This window comes from Capricornis sumatraensis, chromosome 1 (assembly GCF_032405125.1).
Source record: "Capricornis sumatraensis isolate serow.1 chromosome 1, serow.2, whole genome shotgun sequence".
In the NCBI taxonomy this organism is placed as follows: Eukaryota; Metazoa; Chordata; class Mammalia; order Artiodactyla; family Bovidae; genus Capricornis; species Capricornis sumatraensis.
Genome location: NC_091069.1, coordinates 239,049,507 through 239,063,998, shown reverse-complemented (window position 1 = coordinate 239,063,998; position 14,492 = coordinate 239,049,507). Strand labels below are relative to the sequence as shown.

The 14,492-nt window shown below is 41.8% G+C and overlaps 1 protein-coding gene across 1 annotated transcript in view; it reads right to left on the bottom strand.

Annotated features, from left to right (window-relative positions):
- MSL2 (MSL complex subunit 2) overlaps nucleotides 1–13,501 on the bottom strand; it is a 32,178-nt gene extending 18,677 nt beyond the window's left edge. Inside the window, exon 1 of the mRNA XM_068973243.1 lies at nucleotides 13,227–13,501. Within this exon, the coding sequence (XP_068829344.1) occupies nucleotides 13,227–13,368 (142 nt within the window). The 5' untranslated portion in view covers nucleotides 13,369–13,501. The remainder of the gene's footprint in view (nucleotides 1–13,226) is intronic.
- Nucleotides 13,502–14,492: the final 991 nt, after the last annotated feature.

Below are 14,492 nucleotides of genomic sequence, written 5' to 3'. Positions count from 1 at the left end.
GACCAACCTAGACAGCATATTAAAAAGCAGAGACATTACTTTGCCAACAAAGGTCCATCTAGTCAAGGCTATGGTTTTTCCAGTAGTCATGTACGGATGTAAGAGCTGGACTAAAAAGAAAGCTGAGCACCAAAGAATTGATGCTTTTGAACTGTGATGTTGGAGAAGACGCTTGACAGTCCCTTGGACAGCAAGGAGATCCAACCAGTCCATCCTAAAGGAAATCAGTCCTGAAGGAAGGACTGACGCTGAAGCTGAAACTCCCCAATACTTTGGCCACCTCATGCAAAGAACTGACTCACTGGAAAAGACTCTGATGCTGGGAAAGATTGAAGACAGGAGGAGAAGGGGATAACAGAGGATGAGATGGCTGGATGGCATCACCGACTCAATGGACATGAGTTTGAGTAAACTCCAAGAGTTAGTGATGGGCAGGGAGACCTGGCATGCTGCAGTCTATGGGGTCGCAGAGAGTCAGACATGACCAAGCAACTAAACTGAACTGAAGTAACAGAACAATTTAAAACCCTCACAACAGAACGATTTGGAAAAATTATTCACTAGTATGGCACACAATTTGGTCCAGTAGTCATCTGACATCTCAAATTGCCTCATTTTAAAGGGAGAAAAATAGTTATTTTCCCTTTTCGTAAATAATGGAAACCTTTTACTACATGAGGTCTTCCCAGGTGGCTCAGTGGTAAAGAATCAGCCTGCCAATCAGGAGACCTAGGTTCGATCTCTGGGTTGGGAAGATCCCCTGGAGAAGGGATTGGCTAGCCACTCCAGCATTCTGGCCTGGAGAATTCCATGGACTATATAGTCCATGGGATTGCAAAGAGTCAGACACAACTGAGCAACTTTCACTTCACTTCACTTTACTATATGAATACTGTGAAACACCTGCTTGAACCCAATTCACTAACACTGATTTGGGAAAGTTGTTTTTTAAATCTACAGTGGTGAGCTCTAGTGATCTGTTCATGATGTTTTAAGGACTCAATGTTTTAAAAATCAAAACTTGGGATGAAAACATTGAAGATATCTTTCAATGTTCCCACAGCTTTCAGGAATAAACCTAATTTCTTTAGTTGTATTAGCACTGTCCAGTAGAACTTTTTTATTATTTTAAGGTTATTTTTTTTTCCTTCTATTTCTTGGCCACCAACAGTATGCAGCATCTTAGTTCCCCAACCAGAGACTGAACCTGTGCTCCCTGCAGTGGAAGTGCAGTGTCTTAACCACTGGACCACCAAGGAAGTCCCAGTAGAACTGTTTTATGCATAATGATGGAAATATTTTACATATGCAATACGGTAGTTGTTACCTACATGTGGCTACCAAGCACCTAAAATATAGCTAAGTATAACTAAAGAACTGTATTTAGAATTGTCACAGCACATTATGGCTACTGTATGGGACAATATAGGTTCAAAATATAATCTGATTCTGCTTCCAGACAAATTGGAATAATCAGACTTACTCTCCTAATTGAAACAGAAACTGAACAAAACAATGGCTTCCACATATATTGTCCAATGGATTCCACAGATCCCTGGATGGACAAACAACTTAAGCCATCCCAGCTTACTGTCTGGAAATAATGTTCAGGCCACAGCACAAGGAGAGAGAACCAAAACAAGGCCCAGGGGTCTCCCTGGGCTGAGAAGACAGAACTGGGTGCTAAGGCAGCTAAACGCCTCAGGGCAGAGCACACCAGAGATGAGAGCACTGAACAGTGAAAAAATGCAGACTCAAACATGGCCCTTTTCAAATCTTCAGCTGAGTAAAAAATGATTAGCACGTGTATATGAGGAAATCACCCCAGGATGGAGAGAAAACCTCCAGAAAGGAGCAAAAAGAACAATACCTGTAACTGCAAAGCAGCAGAACAATTTTTAATTCCACCACCTAGTGTGAGAAACCACGTAATTCATGAGGCATCAGAGTAGTTAAAAGGTTCTTGCCTCAGTCGTACAGAAAATCAGCCCCAAAGGCTGCTTTGGTTATCCCTTAATTTAAAAAAAAAAAAAAAAAAAAGCTTCAAAAGGATCAAAGGTCAAACTATCTGCCAAGTAACTTAACCTCATTCTCAAGAACAAAGCTCAAGAATAGGAGAAAAACACCCACCCACAAGGTAAAATTTTACCTACAAGGTACAATTCACAGTATCTAGCATCCAATCAAAATTAACCAGGTACGGACTTGCCTGGTAGTCCTGTAGTTAAGATTCCATCCACACTTCCATCGAAAGGGGCACAAGGTTCAATCTCTGATAGAGGAATTAAGATCCCACATTGCATCCACGGCATGGCCAAAAATACATTTTTTTAAAAATTAACTAGGTATGCAAAAAAGGCAGAAAAATATAACCCATGCAGAGCAGAAAAACTAAACAGCAACATAACTAGAAATGATAGATGACAGGATTAGACCAGAATATTAAAAATCAACTTGATATTGATCAACTATATTCTATAACTATTACATTATATATCTCATCTATATTCCATATGTTCAGAATTATTTTATGTACCTAAAAACAGAACTTCAAAATACACAAGAAAGAACTGACAGAAACTCCAAAGAGAAACTGCTAAATCCGTAATCACAGCTAGAGATAACAATATCTCTTAAAAATTTACAAAACAGAAAATCAGTAATGACAGAGAAGATCTAAACAACACCATCAACCAACTTATGAAAATGCTTTAATTGACCATAAACATCGTGAACCAATAACTATCCCAAATGCCAAACAAGATAAAGCAACACTGATTCTTACCCAGATACAGTTTCACAAAATAATTCAAGATCCCAACATTAGAATTCTATGGTTCAAAACAGATAGGGCTATTTTGCAGAGTAAAATTTAGCTCCCTACCCCAGAGGTATTCAGGAAAAGGCTTGGATGAATTTTCAAGAATATTACAGAAAGGATTATTTGATGTGAAGAAAATGGCTTTACAATTTATCTTCCTGTCTAACTCTCATTAGGAAGAATAACCTTCCATGTAAAATCTATGTAAATATTGAACTGGCAAGCTCAATGACATCATTAAAAGATCCCTGAGACACTCAAGACATTCTGGTGGAAAGAATATGCCAGTCATATCTTATGTCATATCTTGAAAAAGCTGACTCATAAGCTGGACAACCAACTAATTAACTGTGGAGGGGATTCAGAAATCCATCACAAGGATACCTGAACTGGAATGCTCCCTTCTAATTTTATAATCCGGTATTATATATATGGACAGAGTGCCAAATTTCACAACAGAAGTATATGCCGTGCTCTGTAGCTCAGTCATGTCTGACTCTTTCCAATCCCATGGACTGTAGCCTGCCAGACTCCTCTGTCCATGGAACTTTTCAGGCAAGAATACTGGAGTGGGTTGCATTTCCTATGACAGGGATCTTCCTGACCCAGGACTGAACCCACATCTTCTGCATTGGTAGGCAGATTCTTTACCACTGTGCCACCTGGGAGAAAAGGAGACAGAGATTTAAACTTCAAGGTGATCTTGTCTGGTGGTCCAGTGGTTAGTTAAGAATTTGCCTTCCAAAGCAGGGAACATGGGTTTGATCCCTGGCTGGGGAACTAAGATCTCACATACAGTGGGGAAGCCCACATTCCAAAACTACTGAGTTCACACTCTACAACCCAAGAGAAGCCACGGATATGAGAAGCCCATGCACTGCAATTAAGAGTAGCCCCTGCTTGCTGCAACTAGAAAAAAGCCCTTGCAACAATGAAGAACAAGCTCAGCCAGAAATATAATTACTTTTTTTAAAGGGCAACTGCTAATTAATAGACAAACTAAAATCAACATATGCAAAATATGCAGGCTATAAAACTAGATAAAAATAGCTTGACAAAGCCAGATGTTTCTGAGCAGAAAGGCAATGAACAGAAAGATTCTGCTAAAATATTATGGAGTCAGAACAGGGAAAAGATGAAAATGGCCAGGCATACAGTAATTAAAGTGAAAAAATTATCTGAATTAATTTCCTGACATGGAAACAACAAAAAGTAATCTTTAAAAGAGAAAAGACAGTAACATAAACTAAATGGATAAGAAGAAAACAAAGGCGAGTTTGGTGACAGAGAAAAATAAAAATTAGAATAAGGATTCTGAAACACTATCTTTTAAAATAAAAGATAAAATTTAATCAGAACTCACAAAAACAAATCAAATCATACATTAAAATAGCCAGGTGGACTCCAAGAGAAGATAATACAATAAAGCATTAACCAATTAATGATGGTATACTATCAATGTAATGAAAACAAGGAGTGTAAAAAAAGGACTGAATGTTCAAATTAATTTGAGGGAATGAAAACCACAACCCCAGGAGTCAAAAGCTATATTGTTTGTTTTACTATACCAAAAAGCATATAAGGTCATTTTTAAAATCAAGGTTTCCAGGAAAGGGCACAAAATTAAAGTGTTTCAATTTTAGCCTTTTCTAAACACATTTCCAATAATATTTCCTCACTAGTCCCAACTCCCAGGCATCATCAAATCATTACTGTTTCATCCTTCTCTTCATTCTCCCCAGGCCCACTTATTCCTTTTTTTTTTTTGCCAGTAACCAACTTAGTCTTTTATTTGCCCAAGGCAGAAGGTAATGGCACCCTACTCCAGTACTCTTGCCTGGAAAATCAGATGGACGGAGGAGCCTGGTGGGCTGCAGTCCATGGGGTCGTGAAGAGTTGGACACAACTGAGAGACTTCACTTTCACTTTTCACTATCATGCATTGAAGAAGGAAATGGTAACCCACTCCAGTGTTCTTGCCTGGAGAATCCCAGGGATGGGGGAGCCTGGTGAGCTGCCATCTATGGGGTCGCACAGAGTCAGACACGACTGACGCGACTTAGCAGCAGCAGCTCTTGGCAGGCACTGAGGCCCCAAGACTTCCAGAAGGGATTTGGGGGTGGGGGCTGGGGAGGAGCCATCTTGCCTCCCAGGTGCTGCCTGCAGGAGATGAGAGAATAGATGAAGTGTACTGCACCATCAAGTATCTCCTCGATTTTGTGTGTGTGTCAGTCGCCCAGTCGTGTTCGACTGCAACCCCATGGACTGTAGCCCACCAGGATCCTCTGTCCAAGGGATTCTCCAGGCAAGAGTACTGGAGTGGGTTTTCATTTCCTTCTCCACTAATTCCTATCTTAACTGAAACCTCTCCGGAGTACCTGACAAGCCAGGTTTTATCTGTAAAATTTAGTACTTTTATAAATTTAACAGGAGGAAATATCTCATTTAGCCCATTCACAGTAAAATATGCCTAGCCAAAAACAAAGTATACTATAGTATATACCAAAGAATTAAAATGTTATAACCATAAAGAGGACAAAATTTTCCCTTTGCATTATCTTAGAGTGTTGCCTCTTCACTCTGATCACTATTCAGGCCTCTATAACAAGGAAACACATTATTCTAATTGAATTTCACCTTACTCCAATAATCAATCCTAAATTCCATCCCCAAACTAATCTTTTCTAAAGTTAAGTTTCGATCACATCACTCTCCTACTTTAAAAATATTTCTCGAAGGTAATAGGGATTTCCAAATTCTGCTCCCCATACTGGAAGGGAGGGGGAAAATGCAGATTACAAGGCCTTGCCCACAGAGATTTCAATTCAATCAGTCTGATAACCAGGAATCTGTATTTTAACAATCTCTTTCAGTGGCTTTGACTTGGTGACCTATAGAACACACTGTGAAAAAGAACAAGTCATATGGTAAATGTCAAATTCCTTAGCCTGACATCAAGGTTCCCTCCCACAAAAGGCCCCTGAGTTACCACTATGGGTCACAGATGGGCTCTCCTATAAGGACTCATTAGAAATAAACTTGATTTTCTGCATCCTAAAAAAGCTAAATGTTCTCTCTCTTAAGTCTTGTTGAAAATGTTCACTTTTCACCATTCCTCTTAGCCCAGCTCAAGTCCCAAACTTCCTAGATCTCACTGCTACTGCTGCTGTTTAGTTACTAAATCATGTCCCCAACCCTTGGAGACCCCAAGGACTGTAGCCCTCCCAGGCTCCTTTGTCCATAGGATTTCCTAACCAAGAATAATGAAGTGGGTTGCCATTTCCTTCTCCAGCTGATCTTCCTGACCCAGGGATCTTCCCTGAAGAAGGGGCTACCCACTCCAGTATAACTTGCTAGAGAATTCCATGGACAGAGAAGCCCAAGGCTACAGTCCTTGGGTCGCAAAGAGTCGAACACAACTGAGCAACTAACACTTTCACTTTGCTCCAGGGGATCTTCCTGACCCAGTGATGAAACCTGCATCTCCTGCTTGGCAGGTAAATTCTTTACCACTGAGACACCTGGGAAACCCTTAGATCCTACTAGACTGAAACAATTTCTGCTGCTTAATTTTACCGTACCATACTGTTTCTGCCCTGAACCGTTACTACATTTTCAGTAGGCTTTATCTTATGACAAAGGACTGTGGATCAAAGCTATTCTCACTCAGCATCCACAAAAATGCATATTGCATCCTTTCCCTAAGGCAATTTCACTGTCCATAAACATAATTCGCCTGCAATGTGGGAGACCTGGGCTCAATCCATGCGTCAGGAAGATCCCCTGGAGAAGAGGACAGCAACCCACTCCAGTATTCCTGCCTGGAGAATTCCATGGACAGAGGAGCCTGGCAGGTTACAGTCCATAGGGTCGCAAAGAGTTGGACACAACTGAGAGACTTTCACTTTTCAAACATAACCAAGTAGGAACTAACATTTTAGAAATAATTTTAGAATACTAAAATGGTAACCTGTAAAAAGGAGATTTTTCTTAGAGAAAGAACCCAGCAGGTAAATATATCTAAAATAGGAGTATCTGCCAAAACATAATACTAAGTAATTTTCTTCCTTTGGCTTCCCCGATGGCTCAGTGGTCAAGAATCTAGCTGCAGTACAGGACACATGGATTCGATCTCTGGGTTGGGAAGATCCCTTGGAGGAGGAAATTGCAACCTGCTTCAGTATTCTTGCCTGAAAAATCCCATGGAGAAAAGAGCCTGGCAGACTACAATCGAAAAAGTCGCAAAGAGTTACATGGGTGATTGAGCAAAGATTCCTTCCCAGACCAGAGGCAAATTTAAGTTCCAAGAAAAAACTGATAAACCAAATTCTGCTTTAACCCCAATCAGGGTTGCCCAAACTTTGACCCAAACAGCTATTCAAAAACAAGTTGGGGGCGAGGCACGTGGGGGGGGACCACTCTATTAATTTCTGAGGTTTTTACATGTGTGACAAAGTTAACATATGAGTATTCTATTATAATGCTTGAGACTTGATATAAGTGCCTTAACACACAATAATTGCTGGTTTACTTATCTGTCTTCCCCATATCACTGAGTAACACATGGTTGGGGCTATGTGTCTTAATCCATCTTTTATTCCAGCACTGAGAACTAACAACTCATTAATTAATAAAGACTTTATAAGCAAAATAAAAGATTTTCAAGATTTTAAAAAACAGTGATTCTCCAAAGACGATATACAATTGCAAGTATATGCAAAAATCACCAACCTCCAGAGAAATACAAAGCACAATGAGAGATCATCTCACACCCATCAGGATGGCTACCATTAAAAAAAAAAAAATCAACAACAAAACAGAAAATACAAGTGTTGGCAAAGACATGGAGAAACTAACTGGAAACCCTGTTTTGCCAGAATTGTAAAACGGTACAACCACTTTAGAAAACAGTATGGAGTGCCTCAAAAAAAAAAAAACAGAAATATCACACAATTCAGCAATCCTACTTCTGGATATATATACATCAAAAAGAACTGAAAGCAGTGTCTCAAAGAGTTGTTTACACACCCATGCCCTTAATACTATTCACAACAGTCAAGAAGTAGAAGCAACTCAAACATTCAACAGTGGATGAATGAATAAAGTAAAAGCATGTGCTACACATACAAGAGAATTATTATTAAGCCTTAAAAAGCAAAGAAATCCTGGGACTTCCCTGGCTGCCCAGTACTAAAGATTCTGTGCTTCCAACACAAAGGGTGTGGGTCTGATCCCTGGTGGGAGAACTACCATCCCACCGGTGCTGTGGCCAAAAGCTGGAAAGAAACCTGGTGCGTCAACCTTGAAGACATTATGCTAAGTGAAATAAGTCAGTCAAAAAAAAGACAAGTATAAGACTATATAATTCTACTTATATGAGGAATCAGTGACAGCAGTCAAATTCAGAAAGACAGAAAGTACAGCGGTGGTTACAAGGGGTTGGGGGGAAGAAAGAAAATGGTGGCTGCTTGTCAGGCATAGATTTGCAAGACCAAAAAAGTTGTGGAAACCTGTTCCACAACAATGTAAACATATTCAACACTACTGAACTATACATTTAAAAATTGTTAACAGTCTTCCCTGGTGGTCCAGTCATTAAGAAACCGCCTGCCAATGCAGAGGACACAAATTTGATCCCCAGTCTGAGACGATTCCACATGTCTTGGAGCAACTAAGCCCACACGCCACAACTACTGAAATCCACTCACCTATAGCCAATTCTCCACAAGAGAAGACACCTCAATGAGAAGCCCGCACACCGCAATGAAGACTAGCCCCTACTCACCAAAAATAAAGTCATGGGAAGCAACAAAGATCCAACACAGCCAAAAATTAACTTTTAATAAAAAGTTAAGGTGGTTAAGTTTAATATTTATATTATGTGCTTAAAATTAAAAAAATTTACTACAGTGATTTTAGGTACAAAAAAAATACAGTATCAAATGAACTCACACTTGAAACAAATATAAATATAAAACATTAGTATAGGGACTTTCCTGGTAGTCCAGTGGCAAACCATGCTCCCAATGCAGGAGGCCCAGGTTCGATCCCTGGTCAGGGAACTAGATCCTACAGGCCACAACCAAAGATCTCGCCTGTCTCAACAAACATGGAAGAGCCCATGGGCTGCAACTAAGACTCTGCACAGCCAAATAAATTAATTAAAAATTTAAAAATTAATGTAATGCTTATATTATACAAATGGCTTTTAATTCAGCCACTGTCTAAAAGATAGTTTAAAATAAGTCACTCCAGGCTACATGTTCAAACTTCATTTTAGAAGATTCTTGCTATTTATAAATTGTTTACTCAGTCAAAAGACAAAGTGTTTCTGCTTCAAGAATCAGAATTCCAGAACTGAAAGAGATTTTTGAGATCATCTACTACACTAATTCCAATGTGGTCCCACAAACAATGCCAAAATGAGACAAATAAGGAAAATGAAAGTTGTCTTTCATAAAGTTAAATCTATTTAATTTTAAGGCATACACTATTCTGAGAGCACATCCTTTCTACTTTAACCTTGTTCTATTTCACGGTAATTTCAGCCATTTAACAATACCCATTGAGCCAGTAACTGTCAGGTGCAGGGCTACAGAGGTGACCAAGACCAGCAAGACTCTCACCCTCAGGGAACCAACCATCTACGTTGTAATGCAGTGTGAGTAACAGTAGATTTAAGACTATAACATTCAAAACAAAAAGTTGGTCAGCCTAAGTCAGTGGTACTATTCTCCAGCCCCTTTCTATTTTATAAATGAGAAACTGGATATCCAAAAGTTTCACAACTATTCAGTAAAAGCCAAAACCATTTCGTTTCTAGAATTTAAAACATCAGGGAAATATTCACGTCCCTGAGTAGAGATGTGACCATGATTAATTTACAGGACTCCAAATATGTCAGAGAGTAATATTTTTCCACTCACTTATATTGTCCTTTCAGTTCTAACAGTATTTGATTCTAACATATCAAACTTATTACACCATTTGAGGACTTTAAAGCTTAACAAAAAACTTAAAATCCTTAGAATTTATGAAGTCTCATGCCATCAAAAGTAAATTCCACATACTTCAAGACAAATGACAAAATAATAAAGCTCAACATTTATAACAAGGGGAAAAAACTGACACAAAATTAGTACCTGCAGTAGTACTGTCTGGTCACTGTTTCTGTGGCCTAGAAACAACAATAACTCTCTGGAGCATTGCTATGAACCATTGCCATTCACCAGAAGCTTCAGAAAGTTTAAACATTCAAAGCAACTGAAAACCAAGCAGTGATAATCAGCTTATTAACATTTCAAAGAACAATGATAACAAAATCTGTAGTTCCAGTGAATACTCAAGGTTTCACAATATTCACACGGGCTTCCCTTGTGGTTCAGCTGGTAAAAAAAAATCCACCTGCAATGCCAGAGGCCTTGGGTTCAATCCCTGGGTTGGGAAGATCCCCTGGAGAAGGGAAAGGCTACCCACTCAAGTATTCTGGCCTGGAGAATTCCATGGACTGCACATGGGGTCGCAAAGAGTAGGACACGACTGAGCAACTTTCACTCACTCACAATATTTGAACTGATGGTTCAATCTCTCACTTCCCCCTACCTTTCTCTACCTCTCTGCAAGCCAGACAGCAAGTCCACACACTTGTTCTCATGGGTTCAAAAGGCTTTTCCTCCTTAAAAATAAACACATATAACACAGATTTGGAGAAACAAAACTTAAAGAAGGCATAACTATCCCCTTCTGTACATAGAGGAAATTCAGGCAAAAAGTTAAAATAACATGCCTAAGACAGCAAGTAGCAAAGTTAGGATTTGTACCTAACTGCAAAGTTCATAGATCTTTTTTACCTCCCCACCTCCTCACTTTCTTCCTCTGAGTCTGTCATAAACACCTACATCCAAGTCACTGGACAGGAAAGAATGCGGCAGAAGGAACACAAAAATGTACAAAAACTTAGTATTCACCCTAAGATAGAATAATTTTATATAAAAACTGCACTGCAAGAGTTAAAAGTGCCTATGATTAGAACAAAGAATTCACTGAGGAGGGAGTTAGACCATACAGAATAGAAATATATTTTAGGTAGAAGGAACTTCAGAGTGCAAAGGTGGAGAAAAGAGGAGGCAGTCATAAGGTATGTACATTTGAAAAGACAAAAATACTAAACTGACTGAAATTATATATGAGGGCAGTTGAATACAAAGCTGAAAAGGTAGGACTGGGTCAGACACTGAAGGACCTATTGAAACAAACTTCCTATTTAAAGCACCAAGAGAATTAAACTTAGTTTTTACATATCTGTTTATCCTTATTAAGTAAGACTGCACATGCCCTGTTAATTGAAATAACTACTTTTCAGCTAAGAAGAAAGGGTCTAGGATAGTATCTGGTACAAAAATGAAAAATGTTGGATCTGAATTCAAATAACAGATTTTTTTTTCCCATCTCTTGGTAACCACAGACTTACATCCAAAGAGATAAGGGGAAAAAACTGAACCTACACCTATAATGCTGAAATTTTATGCCAGCTACTTAATTATAAAGGCAAAGTGGAACCCACAAATCTCTCCCATAGAATAATGGGAAAGAGACATTTGAAAAAGGAATTATTACCAAGCCCCAATGTCAGAAAACTTTCTGAGTTGTCAAACTGGTTTTAAAAAAAGGTTCTAACGTACCATTAATAACATTTTTTAAAATCCAGGTTAGACTCTAGAAAATGTTCAATTAGATCACAACTGTCCTGAAGCTACTGATAATAACCAAGCACCTACACTATTTCAAAACTACCATTTCCCTCTTAGAGAGCTAAGTTCCCTCTATCTTGTAAAAAGGAGACCTACCAGATATTCAAGTGTTACCTGGATTATGACATCACTCTTTATTGCAGTTCTAGCAGGCCAGGATGGGCTGGCTTATGCCCTCTACATTACCATAGTAGCAATCCCCACTCCCAGAAAAGTTTGTGTAAAAAGTTGTTACAGCAGCCCCATCTCCTCATTCCACGAACTATCAAAAGCTGTGAAGGCATAAAATAAAGTACTCCATACAAAAAAAAGAGGGAGAATGAGGTGGGATAGAACGCTGCAATCAAGCAAATTCTTATATTTTTAAGAGCAAAAAGGAAACTGTGAATCTAACCCAAAGCTCTCATTTTGCACGTTAAGAAACTGAGGTCCGGGGGCAGTTAACTTATTTACCCAGGGCAACTGCTTCTCTATAAGGGTTAAGCCTCCGTTACCAGTCAGCGTAGCACTTAATCACATTCGAACACTGTTACTTAAATGTCTATGAGATTATATTAAGGACCTGAGGTGCAAAAAACAAACAAAAAACCTCTTCACCTTTTCTGCACCCTCCTCAATGCTTTGCTCCAGAGCTATACAGAAAATGTTGAATCTCAGATGAATACTATTTCTCCCTTCAGCCACTACAGTCGCAAAATCTCTCTTTAAGTGAAAGTCTGAAACGACTGAATTTCTCAAATTCTGACTAAACAAGTGGATCAACAAAATCTTAGAAGTTTTGGAGAAATAAGAATGTGAAGTATTACTATTTTGTTTTGGTTTTGCCAGCTGCCCTTTCCTTTATAATTGAAGCTTTCAGTCTAGGTGTGTTATTGAAAAGTTTCAATCACTTCGATAATAATCACAAGTTATTACCATTTTTGAAACACTAATGTTAAACAACTTCATCTCTCAAAAATAACTTGGAAAATATCCTGCCCAGCACGAACTAATACTTCTTGAACGAAAACACCTAAAATCACTTTCCACCAAGCCACGATATAGTAAAGCCAAAGAAAACGTAATCCTGTAAAAACCCCACCAGCCAAAAAGCACTTATTACCATCAGTCTGCCCTGGATCATCGGTTACCGTCAAGCTGTCAAAGCATTAGAAGAACCTGGGGGGAAAGTTCCACACCGAGTTCACCCGCTATACCATCGTCCACACCTAACACGTTTGGAGAAATGCAAACACGCCACATGTACAAGTTTAAACCAGGTTTAACCAAGGTAGGTGTTTTGTCAGTTCTGTTATCGAAAGCGTAAAAAAAAAAAATTTATTTTAAGGCAGCAGCATGCATGATTTCCCCTTTCTCAGGAAAAAAAAAAAAAAAAACAGAAACCCACCACCAGAAATGGTACAGAACTGACTTAAGGCGAATTAAACAGTTTTGAACATTGAGGCCGCCGTACAGGGCGGTTTAGAAGGTTCTGTCCCAAATGCCGGGCAAAAGTCCTCTGGCGAGTTTCAAAACTAAAGACCTTGCACTACCGCACAAATAACAAAAGCTTAATACAAACTACCCGGCCGTCAAACCGTTCCTGTTACCATCGCCCAGAGTTTTTTTTTTTTTTTTAACCAACATTGAAAAGGGAACAATAAAAAGCGTCTCACCGCAAACGCAGCACGAGAGGGACTGTCGGAAGTAAGGCAAGAGCCTGTTAATCTCTGTAAACGCCTTGGGGTCTCCGGGGTCGTAGTTGAGCACTAGGCGGCTCGCGGAAATGTAGAGAGCAGTAGCATTCACCGGGTTCATTGCAGACGCTTCGACACCGTTGGCTCCCGGGTGAAGAGAAATTCCGGATCCAACTTTGTAAGCAGCCAGGGAACAACGACGAGTTTGTAACAATTCGGAGGAAATCGGGGCAAAACCTCTGGCCAAAGTAGTAACCAAAATCCGTACAAGTTTGTGGAGCTGAAGCAATCCTCCCACACATGGGGCCCTGGCGCCCCTCCTCCGTCCCTGAGACTTGCAGACCGAGTAGGAAAAAAAAAAAGAGCGAGGGAGAAACCAGCGTTCGAGTTCGTCGCGGGCGGCCGCGGGGCGCAGAACGCGGCGGAGGCGGCGCTCAGTCTAGCCCCACGGCTCGGCGGGCGGCCTGCGCTCGAGCTGCATCCCTGGACGCGGAGGCACCTCCTGTGGTCGAGCCGGCGGGCGCGGCGGCAGGCCCCGGCCCGGTCCGAGGGGCGGGCACGCTTCTCACGGGTTGCGGGGCCCTTACTCCATCACAGCGCCCGGCGCGGAGGCAGCGGCGACGGCAAGGACGGCAGCGCGGGCGTCGGCTTCCTGGATCTAGTGCACCGAGCCGCGGCGGCGGCGAACGCTGCTGCTGCGGCTGGCGGAGACCGCCGCCGCTTTCTCCATATCGGACGCGGGGCCCGGACTGAGCCTGACTCTCCGCCCCGGCGGTTAGAGCCCGGCTGTTCCCTGAGGTGGCGAAGCGGCTAGGGGAGGCCCCCGCCCGAGAGGGGAGGGCCGGGGAGGAAGTGCGCGGGCCGGCGGCGGCGGGAGGGGGCGGGGAGCAGGCCCGGCCGGGCCGCGGCGGCGCCCCTCGCTCCTCAGTCGCTCACTCCGAGGTCACCAGGCGCAAGCGCCGCCCCCTCACTGCCCGGCCATCTTCTCCGCGCCACACACACGGACGCCTCCTCCGCCAAGCACCACGGCCGCCACCGCCCACGACGCCCGGCCGGCCGCGGCAGAGGCGAGCGCTCACACCGACAGGCCCCGCCGCCGCCCAGCGCACACAGCAAGGCCCCGCCGCAGGCCCCTCCCCCCGTGCCTCGCCGCCCTCACCCCGACTCCACGCGCCACTCGAGCTCGGCAGGGCCCGGGCTGCTGCGGCCTTAATGGATCCCGCGGGCTGTGCGGCGCCTCAGGCC